The sequence below is a fragment of the Phalacrocorax carbo genome, chromosome Z (genome assembly GCF_963921805.1).
Source record: "Phalacrocorax carbo chromosome Z, bPhaCar2.1, whole genome shotgun sequence".
Taxonomy (NCBI): Eukaryota; Metazoa; Chordata; class Aves; order Suliformes; family Phalacrocoracidae; genus Phalacrocorax; species Phalacrocorax carbo.
Window position 1 is genome coordinate 60,851,892 of NC_087548.1, and position 14,214 is coordinate 60,866,105.

The following is a 14,214-nucleotide window of genomic DNA, read 5'->3' on the forward strand; positions in this document are numbered from 1 at the left end:
TTAATATTAGCATCATATTGTGCCATTACATTCCTGCAGACCAGATTGTAGTAACAGTGCTTGATTTTACATATACCAGTAATGAACTCTTACTTACCACTTGAAATAATAAATGTTCCTGAAGATATCAGGTCATTATTTACTTAGTGATCAAAACTAAAATATATGCTAGAAATTTTCAGGACAGGAACAGACAGTAGAGAAGAAAATTACACCACTGTGTAAATTGATGTTCACCTGCTTCCCAAATGCCGTAGCACTGCAGAATTTGAATTGGAAGAGATATCAGGGAGGCCATCTCGTCCAGCTTCTTGCTCAGAGCAGGGTCATCTTTTATGTTGTATCAGGCTGCACAATGCCTTGTTGCAACTGAGGTTCTAGCAGCTCCAGTGACAGAAGTCTCTCTGGGCAACCTGTTTAGTATTTTATCAGTGTCCTTATTGTGAATCTTTTTTTCAGTATCTAAATGGAATTTTTCTTGATGCAGATAGCATGCCGCTGCTTGTGCTTTTGCTGTGTACCACCTAGAAGAGTCTGGTTCCGTGTAGACGGCTTTTATTTTCAGCTCTTTAAAATACAACCTTGATGTAGGAGCATTCAGAAAGGCAAAACAATGCTCACATACCTGGAGGAGCTTCTGCAGAATTAGTGAATAAGTAGATTGTGCTTTTCAGACTTGAAAAAGCAGACTGAAAGGGAATGTGATAAAGATGTATACAATGTGTTGGGAGTTGGGTGACATGGAGAAAGTGAATAGGGAGTAATGATTGTTCACTGTTTCTTCAGAAGCAAGAAGCAGGGACCATCAAATTAACTACAGTAAGCAGATGATTCAAAGCAAGCAGACAAACATGTTCTTCAGAAACATGTAATTATATTGTGCAGCTGGTTGCTACGTCAGTGGGTTGTAATAGTTTACGTAGATCCAGAAAACAGCTGAATAAACTTAGTGAAGGAAAATCCTTCCATGACTGTTACATGTAGAAACATCACAACTTACATTACTAAAGCAGATTTTATACCACAGATCTTCAGAGGACAAGGGTGTGGTCTGAAGAATTATCATTCTCCTTTTCTTACAGGCCATTAGGCCACTGGCGTGGCCTGGGATGTATCTTTGGTGTGAGAAAATGTAGCTGTTCTTAAATTTCACACCAATAAGTCTTGTTTTTCAGGCTACCCACTGCATTTCAGAAGGTGGAACATTAATTTACATCCAGTGCAGTGTTTTACAATATGTGTATGTCAATTATGCATCATTTCTGCTGCTTTGGCAGGTGTTACTTGTGTTTAAAAAAGAAAATGTTACCTTATCAAAAGTTATTTTTGAGTAGCTGTGTTGTTTAATTGGTTTCACTGTGTACCTGAGATATTTTTAATTAGCTTGGAATGTTTTAATTTTAAATAACTCTATGTTACATCTTCATGGCTCTGCACAGTGCTGCTCTCATTTCTAGATACCTACAATAGCAAACTAAGAAAAAGCATATTATAATTCCTGGGAAGTTGCTCTGAAGATACATGATCTGCTCAGCTCAAATAATCAGCTCAAATTCAGCAAGCAACTCATTTCCTGTGTGAGTGCCATGTTAATAGTTTAAAATACCCTGTTTTGCTTGGTAAAGATAAGATTTTTTATCTGGTTTTCTACATGTGGTCTTTCTGAGATACCCAGTTCTGTCATGGATGAGAAAAAAAAAAAAAAGCCACGTGAGATATGAGATTAGTCCTATTTTTGAAATTAAATCATAGACTTAAGGGACATCAGGTATGTTCTACTGTATGTTCAAGTTTTAATATGTGTCAGCATTTACATGTCCTTTAGTGTGTGCTAATACCCACAAAACAGACACATAAAGATGTTAATTGCTCTGGCAGATACTGTCTGGTATGTCTTTTTAATCTCTGAGTTCATGGACACATAGAATCATAGAAAGGTTTGGGTTGGAAGGGACCTTCAAAGACCATCTGGTTCTAACACCCATGCCATGGGCAGGGACACCTGCCACTAGATCTGGTCACTCAAAGCCCCATCCAACCGAGCCTTGAACACTAACAGGGATGGGGCATCCACAGTTTCTCTGGGCAACCTGTTCCAGAGCCTTGTCAGGCACAGAGGTGAAACCAACTGCCCTGTAGTTCTCCGGGTCCTCCTTTTTTCCCTTTTTAAAAACTGGGGTTACGTTTCCCCTTTTCCAGTCAGTGAGAACTTCACTGGCTGCCATCACATCTCAAATATGATGGATAGTGGCTTAGCAACTTCATCTGCCAGTTCCTTCCGGACCCATGGATACCTCTCATCAGGTCCCACTGACGTGTGCATTCAGATTCCTTAGATGGTCTTGAACCTTATCTTCTCCTACAGTGGGTGGTTATTCATTTTCTAGTTCCTGCCTTTGCCTTCTCTGACTTAGGCACTGTGGCTTGAGCAATTGCTGGTGAAGACCGAGGGAAAAGGGTCGTTGAGTACCTATTTATAACAGCTATATATACATGTCTGGCTAGGTTTTTTAGCAATGTTCAATATATGCTGCATTGTCCATTGTCCCTCGTATTGCTAATCTTCCACCTTTTGATTAGTAGAGATAGTGTTACTATCTGCATGTCCCTTAGAAGCATTAACTGTTTTATCTTTATCTTAGATCTCTCTTCAGCTTACTTCCTTTCTTTTCTAAAAAGAATATAGGTTATTTTTCTTCTATAATAGCATCTAAGATACAGCCATTTTCCTGGATTTATACAGCTAAAAGGCTCGTTTGGGATTTTTAGTTATGCAGTTTGATTTAAGCAAAATCTTTTGCCCTGGTGTCTTGCTCACATTCATTCAAAATACCATTGCGAATTTGATTCTTATGGCCTGTCATTTTGATTGTGTCACCCTTCTGGGTGGATTGTGTTATTTTTCATACACTCTATGTCTGGCAAAAGGCAGATTTCTGTCCACAGGACCCTAACAGTTGTAGTGCATGACCACAGAAGCTAAATTCTAGTGGAAAATCCATTAAAATGGACAGGATGTCATGTTGTATAATATTGCCCAAAGTGAACATATAAAACACAGAAGCTCAGCTTTCTTTATATCACATATAAAGATGCACCTGAGGAAAACCTCAGGCAAAATAGGGAGTGCTTCACTTGCATTTTTCAATTGGCCTGAATACTGTGCTTCTTTTTGGGTTCTTGTGCTTTGTTTTTCCTCTCTGCATCTTGTCAGAACAGAAAAATGGAAAGTAAAATTAAGAGTGCCAGAGTGATTGTCTTCTGCTGTGACACCTCTTTAAAAGAGCTAAGGTAATTGTTTTAAGTATTAAGAAGGAAGAAGAGAACTGGAATGAAAAAGCTGACTGAGGTGTATACAACTGGGAACAGGGTTTCAGCATTCCTTGTTTTGTGGTAGAAGAACTTTAACACTGCCGAGTCCAAAACCAGTTGCTCGTAAAATATAACAGACCACTCTAATTTGATGGTTACAAGTAGTTGCTGTCAACCAGTTTCTCAATAAAAGAGTTATTTGGCTTAGTAAATCCCTTCTATATTATTTGGAAATAAAAGCAGTAGTGCTTTGCATTATTTACCAAAGCGGTTAATAACAAGAAGTCCCATCCATAAAACAGCTGTTTGTATTTCGTATAGATGTTCATCAGTCTTGCATCATTCTAGGGTAAGTAGTTGGAGTTTCAGCAGTTTTTCCAGGTGTACCTGTCCAATGGATAGAAAATTTATGACCTGTTCTAAGTGCCAGTCTCAAGTCTGGTGGAGACTCATTTTAATTCATTCTGGAGAGTGATCAGAAATATGGCTAGTCCTAAAAGGGAATTATCAGTCAATGCATTCTTCATAATTACTTGTATGATGTGTTCTTGTGCCACGGAATCATTTAAACACAGTCAAAGAAATAGATTAAAAATGTTCTCTAATGACAGTATATATTTTCATACATATCTAGCTTCTTAATGATAAACTACAATTCATTCTGCAGTAATTCAGTCATTGCATAAAATATTATGGCTCACAGATTAGTTTTCTTTTTAATGAAATTGGAGTAGTATAAAATAAAGGAAGTGACAAATCGTGCTACCATTTTGCTAATATCTCTGAAAGTAATTCATTTAATCTAAAATGAAACTGAATCAGCTAATATGTTTTGGTAGCTGCATCATGTATGCTAGCAAGTGTACTACTCCATAATGCTTTCTACAGCATCCCTGACGCAGAACTGCTAATTGCTTTCCAGTGTCCATCTCAAGTTTGTTAGTCAAATAGTAAGGTGTCTTACAAGTTTGACTGAAGTGTACATGGTGACTGCCTCGCCAGCATGGTTGTGCTGTTGGGTCAAATGTTGGATGTTGTTGGAATGAGTAGTGTGGAATTATAATGAACTTTTCTTCCTGAGGGTGCAGAGAGTTTCTGCTCTTTGTTGGCTTCCTTCAGACATTTTAAATAACTTAATATCCTGAAATAATCCTTTCTTCTACTAAATCCTTTGCTAAATTGTGATGGCCTTGGCTGAGATGTTCAGAATTTAGTGTGGCTAGGGTGGAGATCACTGAAAGACAGCCCTGATGTGCATTCCCTTTTACTTTGGAAAGCAGACTTAAAATAACACCCTGACTTATCTAGTAAGACCATACGCAGACACACATATATATATATATAACAAAGTAGATGGGCTGTTCTGGTTTGTATTCTTATACTAGTTTAGGAAAAAATTTAGACCTAATATGCATAAAAAAATCTCTTCACATGGTTGAATATTCTATTCTATGTGAAAACTGGTTTCCTGCAAGATGTAATGGGTCCTTCTAAGGTTGTCTGCAGCTGGGCAATGGCAAAAAAAAATTCATTAAAAGGCCACTGTTGCTGCTTTTCAGTTTTATTCAGGTTGCCCTAAAAATACTTAAATGAAATAAATAACCTCAGTACAGGCTGCAGTTATGTTTGCCATGGGTTTGATAATGCCTGCTGTGCAGACAAATTATGAGTCTTCATTGCTGTAAGATACAGAGTAGTTTCAGTATGTCAGAGGGAAAATGCTATGAATATACTAAACAGTGCTTATAAATTGCAGGGCATGCACTACATTTTGAACAGAGCCAACGTTTATCCCTTAAATCTACATTTTAAAACTCATTCTATTTAATGCAAATATTAGCCTCTACATATCTTTCGGTGGTGCTTATCAAAATCCTCTGGTGGGGTCCAGTCCATGAGTTTTTCTGGTACATTGAGTCAAACAAACTTCTTGTTAAAATTTTTTTTTTGATAAGGAGAAACTGATGAATGTAGAACCTTGCTTGTAGTTTGATGTTATCATTAGATAAGCATGCTATTATTGTAAAATAGAAAGAAAACTCCTGAGTTTGTTTAGGGGAAGTGTAGTGGAATTCATGCATCTTTTGGTAATTTATTTTTTCCTGTCATATAAGAAGTAAACATTTAATTGCAGTTAAATCTCATGGCTCACTTCTGAAGAGATGTGTGAAATGAGTGGATCATTCCACACCCAGCGAGCATGCAAGCAAAATTAGTCTCTGTGTCCCTTTGTTGTTAATGAGATTTTTTTGTGTGTGTGTATAGCCAGATGAATTAGTCAATATTATAAAAACAACAATCAGGACTCAGCACCGTGTTTTTAAATAAGAAAATCAGTTGGCATACAATATTACTTGAGTGTGATAAAGGGAATAAAAATGTTACTGGTGAGTAAATAGGCACATAGTTAATGAGTATTTCAGTGCCTAGTGAACTCCCTATTAGGGTTTTGACTGTTTGACTGGTTTTTGCACTCTTTTTTCACAGCATACAAATTAAGGCACATTGCAGAATTTTGCTACCAAATAAATAAATTTATTTTACTAAGGCAGTGTTTAACCTATATCCTGCAAGCTAAATTGTATTTGGGAGTAATTTTCAAACACTGGTATATTCTGTATACAGAATAAATAGATTTTGTTGCTTGTTTGGAAGTCCTGGAATAAACTGAAGCTGTATTTATGGCATTACCAGATTTTCATTTTTTTCAGTCAAGTTCCAAAACTTAGAAGCATTTTTTCTTTGAAACACTTCCAAACAGTTGTAGTCTGCCTCCATTATCAATTCCTTAAAGTTTAGGTAACCTATAGCTAATTAGAATGAGATTGTTAATGTATCGTCTCTCTGCTTCAGGTTTGATTACTTCACAAGTGTTCACTAAAATATTCTGTCTGTTTATGAGAGTGATTTACAATAAATAAGCTAACTTTGTCAGTGTTAAAAATACTTTTTTGTTTTTTTTTTTTTGAAAGATTCTTTGATATTAATTTTGAGAAACGATGGTAAGTCAGAGATTAAGAAATATATAGTGTTTGGACTAAGTCAAGTTATGATAACCTTGGAATTTACATTGATGTATGCTGAACTAGAGATCTTAAAGGCTGTTTCAATGTTCCAGTTAGAGCACTTGTCTTAACAGATTTTAAAATCCAGACGGTGGCTGCTGCTAAGGTTTAGGGTAATGCCGGAAGTAAAATGGATCCTATAATTTGCACTGATTGGTACTAATATTTACAAGTAGTGTATTGTTAGAAAAGCACATGTTACTAAAAGGGAACACCACCCTCCCCACCCCCCCACCCCCATTATAAGTAAGGGTAATGTACATATGTATTTCGAGTTTTACTGTGTGGGCTTTTTTTATGATATGGTTTCAAATCAATGTCCTTTCAAAAAAATAGGTATTTCAGAAGAAGTGAGAAATATGTCCTTTGTTTTTAGGGTACAAAAGAATTTGAGTTCTCTTTATAGTTAAAACTATAGTGATACTTAAAAGAATGGAACAAAATATTTAAGGAATTATAGAGTTTGTCAGCAGTTAAATTGATACGAGTTAGCTTAATCCCACTCATGTTAACACTTACTGGATTGTATCTATAGAGGCTCAGCCCCTATCTTTTATTTAAGTAAAATCCAGGAGTCTACATTCCACATTCGTCAATAATTCAATTACCAAACTGATTTGCTTGTTTTCACTGGAGGTACTGCTTCTTCTCCTAGGACAAGAAGGACAAAGTCTCAAGGTTTGACACTATACGTCATTCCATAGCTGGAATTATAAGGTCTCCAAAATCCATGTTGGGCTCATCGTCGGTGAGTAGTATCAATAATGTAGTGTTGTAATACATTCTGTTGTAATACATTCTGTTATTCTTACAGTTTAAGTAGGATTTTTTTCCTGAAGCGTCATGCATTTCCATCTGTACAGACAGTTACATTAAAATAATGTTATAAAACCACTGTTCTTATGATGATATCTTGGCATAATAGTATGTCAGAACAACTGGTTGCACCTTAAGAAAAAAAGAGAATTTTTATGCTCTTTGCAGCTTTCAGACTGGTGCTATACTTTTAAGAGTACTCTTCCCAATGAGTCTGATTTACTGGAAATGCAGTACATAATGATATTCTAAAGTACATCAGATGGTCATCTGTGTTGTACCCATTGTTGCAATAATTATATTCCCCATATTTGGTATAAAGGCACCAGTATATAAGAAAATTATTATTACTATTACTACTACTTCCTCAATAACTGGTACTATTTAAGTAATTAAGCATTATACATCTTGCTTCAACCACAACTAAAAATGGTTGTGGAGTATCTCTTACTTCTGGTTGGCTTTTGTTCACAATCCTTAAGGGATGGAGAAGCTTTTTTGTTCCTTTTGCTTTTGTATTACCTCTGTTTGTTTTCATATAGAAGCTTGCAAGGCTCATTGGAATACTTGAACACCTGCTTAGGAAGGGGTCAGATTTTACTTGAAAACCTTTGTCCTGTGTTTTCCTGAAGTGGAACAGGTGATCATCCCAACCCTCTCAACAACAAAAAAGCAACCATAAAACCCAAAACAAAAAAGGAAAAACCAATTAAAAAAATAAAACACACCAAAAAGTTGGGCAGAATTTTTAAAACTTTTAAAAATTGCCTTTTAATTGTGATCTTGTCACCTGACACATTATCTCAAAATAGTATTTTTGAGAAAACTGTAGATAGAATGGGCCTGCTATTTTATACTGCAGGATTGCATCCAAGCACCCATTAAAGCACCCAGTAAACTTTATTTAAGCTAAACAATATTCAGAATGCGTGGAAGAGATTACAATTACATATATAGATATACAAGTATATACATATATATACATAGTAAAATTCTATATGGTTGTAAAGGAATGGAATAATAAATATGTTAATGAGATAAAATTAGGACAGGAAGGCTTTTACTGTGAAAAGTAATAGGAAAAACCATGCTAAAATATTAAAATGTCCCTGGAGATGAACAAAATTTCCACATCATGATCTTTGGTTTATAAAACTTGTAATTGATGTGAAAATGCAACATTTCATAATAAAAGCATATTAAAATATATATTGCTGTGATCTCTGGTCTTTGTGTAGGTGAGACATAGCCTTCAACTTTGTCTATTTGTATGTGTTATACAACTTACGATTTTTTTAAAAAAATAAAACTACCTAAAAGTGCTTCAGAGAAAAATCAGAAGAGAAAACAATTCAAGAATGGGATCAAGATAAAATGTATAAGATTAAATCAGGGGGAGTCAATGTCAAAATTTTCATTGGCTTTGATTAAAGTGTCATTTTCAAGTGTCATTATTAATTCCATGGAAGTTGGTATAAACCTGGGTGTAGATTTATGGTAGGAAGGATTGCTGAAGCATTGGAATATGTTTTGAGAGGTAAGATCGGAGTTGGGTCATTTGAGGCAGGAAGCGAAATCTGAGTAGCAAGTGTACTCTTGATTACTTAAATGAGCTTCAAAGTCAGAATATATGAACAAATCAATTTTCAGTTTTGCTTTGTGTTTTGATTTAATGATTTCTCGTGTGTTAGAAAATCTAACTGCACATACACAGCTAAAATTGCTTCATGAATTAGTACTTAGCTCTTAAGGTGGTCAGCTGCTCGGGTTTTTCCTGCTGACAGTTACATAACCATGCTTATTACTAGATGTATAAACGGGTACTTAAAACTTATTATCCATCAGCAAAGAATACAGTGATTACTGAAGGTATATTATAAAATAATAACAACATACATAAAAGAATGTTATTTTTTTAAAACAGACCAATGCAAAAAAGTATCTCAGAGCAGAGTAGGAAAAGGACCAGAACTGATTGTCTTATAGATTATAATCTAAAAATATGATGATAAGTACCTGTTTTCATATTATATGTTTTAAGTATATTGAAACTTTAAAAGTGGAGCCATATCTTGGTTTAAGTGTAGTGCTATTCTAGAAACACTGTCTGATATTTAATTGGTGGTAGGAGTTGAATTTTACGTGTAATGAGAGAAAATGATTTTTTTGTGTCGTCTGAAGAAGGTCGTAGAAAAACCCTGTGCTTCCAAAAGTAGCCAGGAGTTTAACTGTTACTTATGTGTTGGCACTTAAATAATTTGCATGTCCTCAGAATGAAAAGTTAAAGGGTAATATAGGGAAAAAGTACAGTTTGAACAGAAAACAGTGAGGTTAGCGGTTCAGGTGGCTTCTTTTGGACCAAGCCCGTTTATATAATAGCAAGAGACATAAATTTAATCAAAAGTGGAAAGAAAACAAAAGAGAAGGGGCAAGTTTCATGTACCTGTAATTGCAGTGCTATGAATGAACTGAATGAGGACTCTGAATGACTTGGATATTGAATGCCAGATTCTGCCCTTCTGCCTATTTTTTTGCTACTGAGGCATTTGAGCTTGGCACAGATATCTGTTACTGCTTATAGGATAACTTTTTTATCATTTTTAGGATAATAGGTGGAATTAAAAGTAGTTTCATATGTGTGTTAGCACGTGGGAATGAGCCAGGTACACTGAGGCTAAAAGCAGCATCTTCCATAGGGAATCGTCTCAAATTATCAACCTGAACATATTGTTTTCCTTTTTCATCTGTGTCTGTGTCCCTCTCTTACACTGGGAGAGACAAAATGTCTTGGCAAAATGTTTTGTTTGATTAAAGGTGGAAAATAACAAGCCTTGAACTCAGAATATATGTGAAAATACAGTAGTGAGTAAGCTACTAGTTTAATAAAATATTATTCCCATTATTATTTTCTTTTCAGTGTAAATACAGGAATAATATCTCATTTTTTTGAGTTAGAAATAATACACTGCTGTTTGCTCAAATTTTCTCTTGGGATAAGGGCAACATCTGGGGACTGGTTCATTTTACTGTTGGAGGAAAACTGGGTTGTTAAATAGGGAGAGAGAAGGGGGCTCAATAAGTAAAGAGGACAGTAATAGGTCCATGAGGAGCATGATGAAGTACATAAGTGCAGTTCCCTCCTCTCAGAAGGAAAAGGGTGGTGAAGTATATAAGGGCACACATCCCGCACCTCCTACCTGAAATAACTCGTGAGCTAAATATGGCAATAAATTGAAATCTTGAAGGAAAAAGGCAAAAAAGGAGGGGGGTGGGAGGGAGAGTAGAAATTTTGACAGTGTGAGTTCCTTTCCTTCTGTATGATTTTGTTAATTATTTTTAGCTTCCAGTCAAATTAACAAACAAAAAAACCTTAAAAAATAGTTCTTTCTTTAAGCTGTTGGATCACTAACTGGTTCTGTAAGTGTGTACATACAAATGAGCAAGAGATCTCATCCCCCAAGAGAAACTATAAAACATTGAGTCCTAGAAATCAAACTTGGTCTTTCAGGTATCTAATTGGTCATATTAAGTTACTTACTGATTTTAAACTCAATAGAGTTTAGAGAAAAGATATGGAATTTAATTTTGGGCGGGCTGCTTTTTTTCCTCCATCTTCTTTAAAGGCTAACCTTTCTTGTATTTAAACCATCTAATTATAACAATAAAATGCAGTAGAAACATTAGCACTAAGTGGTGTAAACTGAGTTGAAATCAATCTTAAAATCATTATATATCTTGCATTTGTACTGTTCTGGGCTTTCATAGCCAGTCAGGGTGAATATTGTATCATACAGAAAATATGCTGGAGTTGGAAGACTTGCTCATAAAAATAATGCCATTTTAATGACATTCAAAACATGAAAAATTACTTCTTGTTTCATCAGAGAAACTACCTTGATTATGATTGCTCCATAGTGTATGACAAAAAGTAAAATAATGTAAGGTAGGAGACCATCAGCAGAGGGTACCTTTGGAATTTTCATAGTTTCATTCTAAAGTAAAAACTATTACTTTAACCAAATTTAAAAGGGGAAGATTGACATTAGTTTCATAAACAGTGCCATAGTTAGCAAGGTCTAAAATGCTTTTTTGTTATTCCATAAGCTTTTTCTCTGTCATAAAGGCTTTTAAGATGTTTTATTCTGGGATATGATCATGGTGGTCTGAACTCAGACTTGACCCAGTTCAAACATAAGCAGGTGTTACTATCTGGTGGCTTCTACTTTAGTAAGCTATAAAATGAGTTGCATGTCAAATTTTTACTTTTTTTTAATCTTCCTTTGTGAAGACTGTGAACTAATTTATTGAAGAGACTGAGAAGAGATGAGAAGACTGAGGGCAGACCTCATTGTGGTCTACAGTTTCCTCACAAGGGGAGGAGGAGGGGCAGGTGATGATCTCTTCTCTCTGGTGACCGATGACAGGACCCGAGGGAATGGCAGGAAGATGTGCCAGGGGAGGATTAGGGTGGATATTAGGAAAGGGTTCTTCCCCCAGAGGGTGGTGGAGCCCTCGAACAGGCTCCCCAGGGAGGCATCACGGCACCAAGCCTGACACTGTTCGAGAAGCACTTGGACAACGTCCTCAGAGATACAGTGTGAATTTGGGGTTGTCCTGTGCAGGGACAGGAGTTGGACTCAATGATCCTTGTGGGTCCCTTCCAGCTCAGGACATTTTATGATTCTATGATTGACCCTGAACTGTCCTGTTATCCTTAGAAACATTTCCTCTTAAGCAGAAATATGTTTCTGTGGCAAAGGCTTTGCTACTTTGAACCCCTTAACATTTTTTGATAGCATAGCAGATGTCTGGATTTTCTGGCAAATCAAACTCAGCATCTTTGAACAAGAAACGTTCAAGTAAATAACATTCTCTAACATTTTGAAAGCTTACTTTTAGAAGTTTCTGAAAGAGAATGAGTTAGTGTCATTTAACAGTGGTAGACAGCTCTGATCTGAGAAATAATTTAACTGTTGATGAAATTGAAATATATGACTACCTTCTTGGCCAAACAATATCTTGGGCTTTTAGTAGTTCGCTGTGGTGATAAACACAGTACCTTGGAGTATGTCTTTTGCTCCTAAGAACCCTGACTGCACTTTGTGTTCAAGCTGTTGTTATTTCTTCATGGCCCTTCCTAGCTCTGAATCTGGTATAGAGCAAAATCTGTAACAGAACATATTGCTCTTTCTGATGATGAGTCTATTGGTTACAGTACTAGCCTCAAATCTCATGTCTGAAATGATCCCTGATACAGGCCCAGGGCTCTAGATCCCACTATCAATGTCCAAGAATATGAGGCTCTGTCAGGCTCTTACATACGTTCTCCAGTTTTCCATCAGTATCCTGGACTAAACTAGACCTTTTGAGGTATAACTTAGAAAAGCACCCAGGGACCCATGGACAAAAAGTATTTTTTGTATCAGAAACTTTACTGTGAAAGTGCTAAAGACTTACACATACTTGGAAACAAAGAGTTCTGAGTAGATTCCCTTTCTTGAGTCTACTCATTCCCACTCTGAGATTATTCCTAGTGTTTTGCTTAGGTGAGTTATCTTAACCTAAATATCAACCCAGGAAGACCTTAAATGTGCAGATGGCCTCCACCATGCCCATAGCTGTACCATGTCAAATTTTTCCCTTGCATGTACCAATGGAGAGTTTCCATTCTCTTTCCCCGTCCCCAAAAGGGAAATGTTGTATCATCCTTGATGATATGAAGAAAACCCTTTTTTTGTAATCAGGGCAGAGCAGTACAAGAGGTTAATTCAGAGGTTAATTATATGCTATGTTTGTATTTGTTTGATCGTGGTTAATTGAGTTGTGGGTCTTTGTGCTGTTACCTAATATTCAGTTCAGCAGGCTTGCCTGGGACACATTCACGTATCTGTTCAGCTCGCAATATGATATGCTCAGTGTTATTTTGTTCAGGGCTTTGTCACTCTGGCAGTGAGAATTTCTATGAGCTCTGGCACTAATGATTTTGAATGACATATAGCTTAAGTAAGGGCTTGTCTGTCTAGCCATTACAAATAAATCGGAAGTGGTCATTAAAAAAATTAATAGGTTTTCCCCAGTATTTTCTTAAACAATGTAAGCTTGTTAAAACTAATATGTGAAATTGTAGAATACAACTCATTACCTTCCATTTATAGCCAGTGAAAATAATTTCTTACAATCTTTGTGCCTTCAGAAACTCTGTGCTAAAGTTCATAAGCACAGTACACCCAGGTGTATATTCTATGCTACAGTGTAAATGCTAGGAGAATGTCTCAGCGAGCTATTAATTGATTTGGGATGCAATTGACAAATTCTGTGAAAACAATTTATCCAGTTCAAATGCTTTGTATAAATCCATTTCCTATGTTTTTATGTCTGAGAAGTTTCTGCCTGGAAAAAGAAATGGTTCATTTTGAATTGTTATTAATAGCATGTCAGAATGTGTGAGAAAGAGTTGGTCATGTGGCTTAGGAAAAATAGCAGGCCAAGTGAAAAATATGTCATGGTTTATGGACATTTCCATAAACTGCTTTTTGTATATTAATTTTTAGGTATAATTAATTTTTGTATATTTAATTTTTAATAGAAAAGAAGGTGATCACTATGCCTTTTGTGTAAATATAAGAGCCTTGATTTCATTTGTTAATAGAAATACATAATTTAGATACAGAAACAAAAATTATTGTTTATCATGCTTTTCATGTAAAAGTGATCTCTAAAAATGTACTGTTATAATAACATTTTTCTTCACTATTTTTCCCAAGTTCTTTGATGTAATATCAACAACTGAGAAACCATTGGCTGAGCAAGACTGGTATCATGGTGCAATTCCAAGAATAGAAGCCCAGGAGCTGTTAAAACAGCAAGGAGACTTCTTGGTGCGAGAGAGCCACGGGAAACCTGGTGAATATGTCCTTTCTGTGTTTTCAGATGGACAACGGAGACACTTTATCATACAATATGCTGATGTACGTCTCTGATACAGTACTGAATATTCAATGTTAGGAAGTTTATAATTTCA

General features: G+C 35.9%; 1 protein-coding gene across 2 annotated transcripts in view; it reads left to right on the top strand.

Moving 5' to 3' along the window:
• The window catches only part of FER (FER tyrosine kinase), a 247,172-nt gene that overhangs the window by 125,878 nt on the left and 107,080 nt on the right, over nt 1-14,214 (top strand). For both annotated transcript variants that reach the window (XM_064439290.1, XM_064439291.1), the window contains exons 11-12: nt 7,033-7,125; nt 13,958-14,161. In XM_064439290.1, the coding sequence (XP_064295360.1) occupies nt 7,033-7,125; nt 13,958-14,161 (297 nt within the window). The remainder of the gene's footprint in view (nt 1-7,032; nt 7,126-13,957; nt 14,162-14,214) is intronic.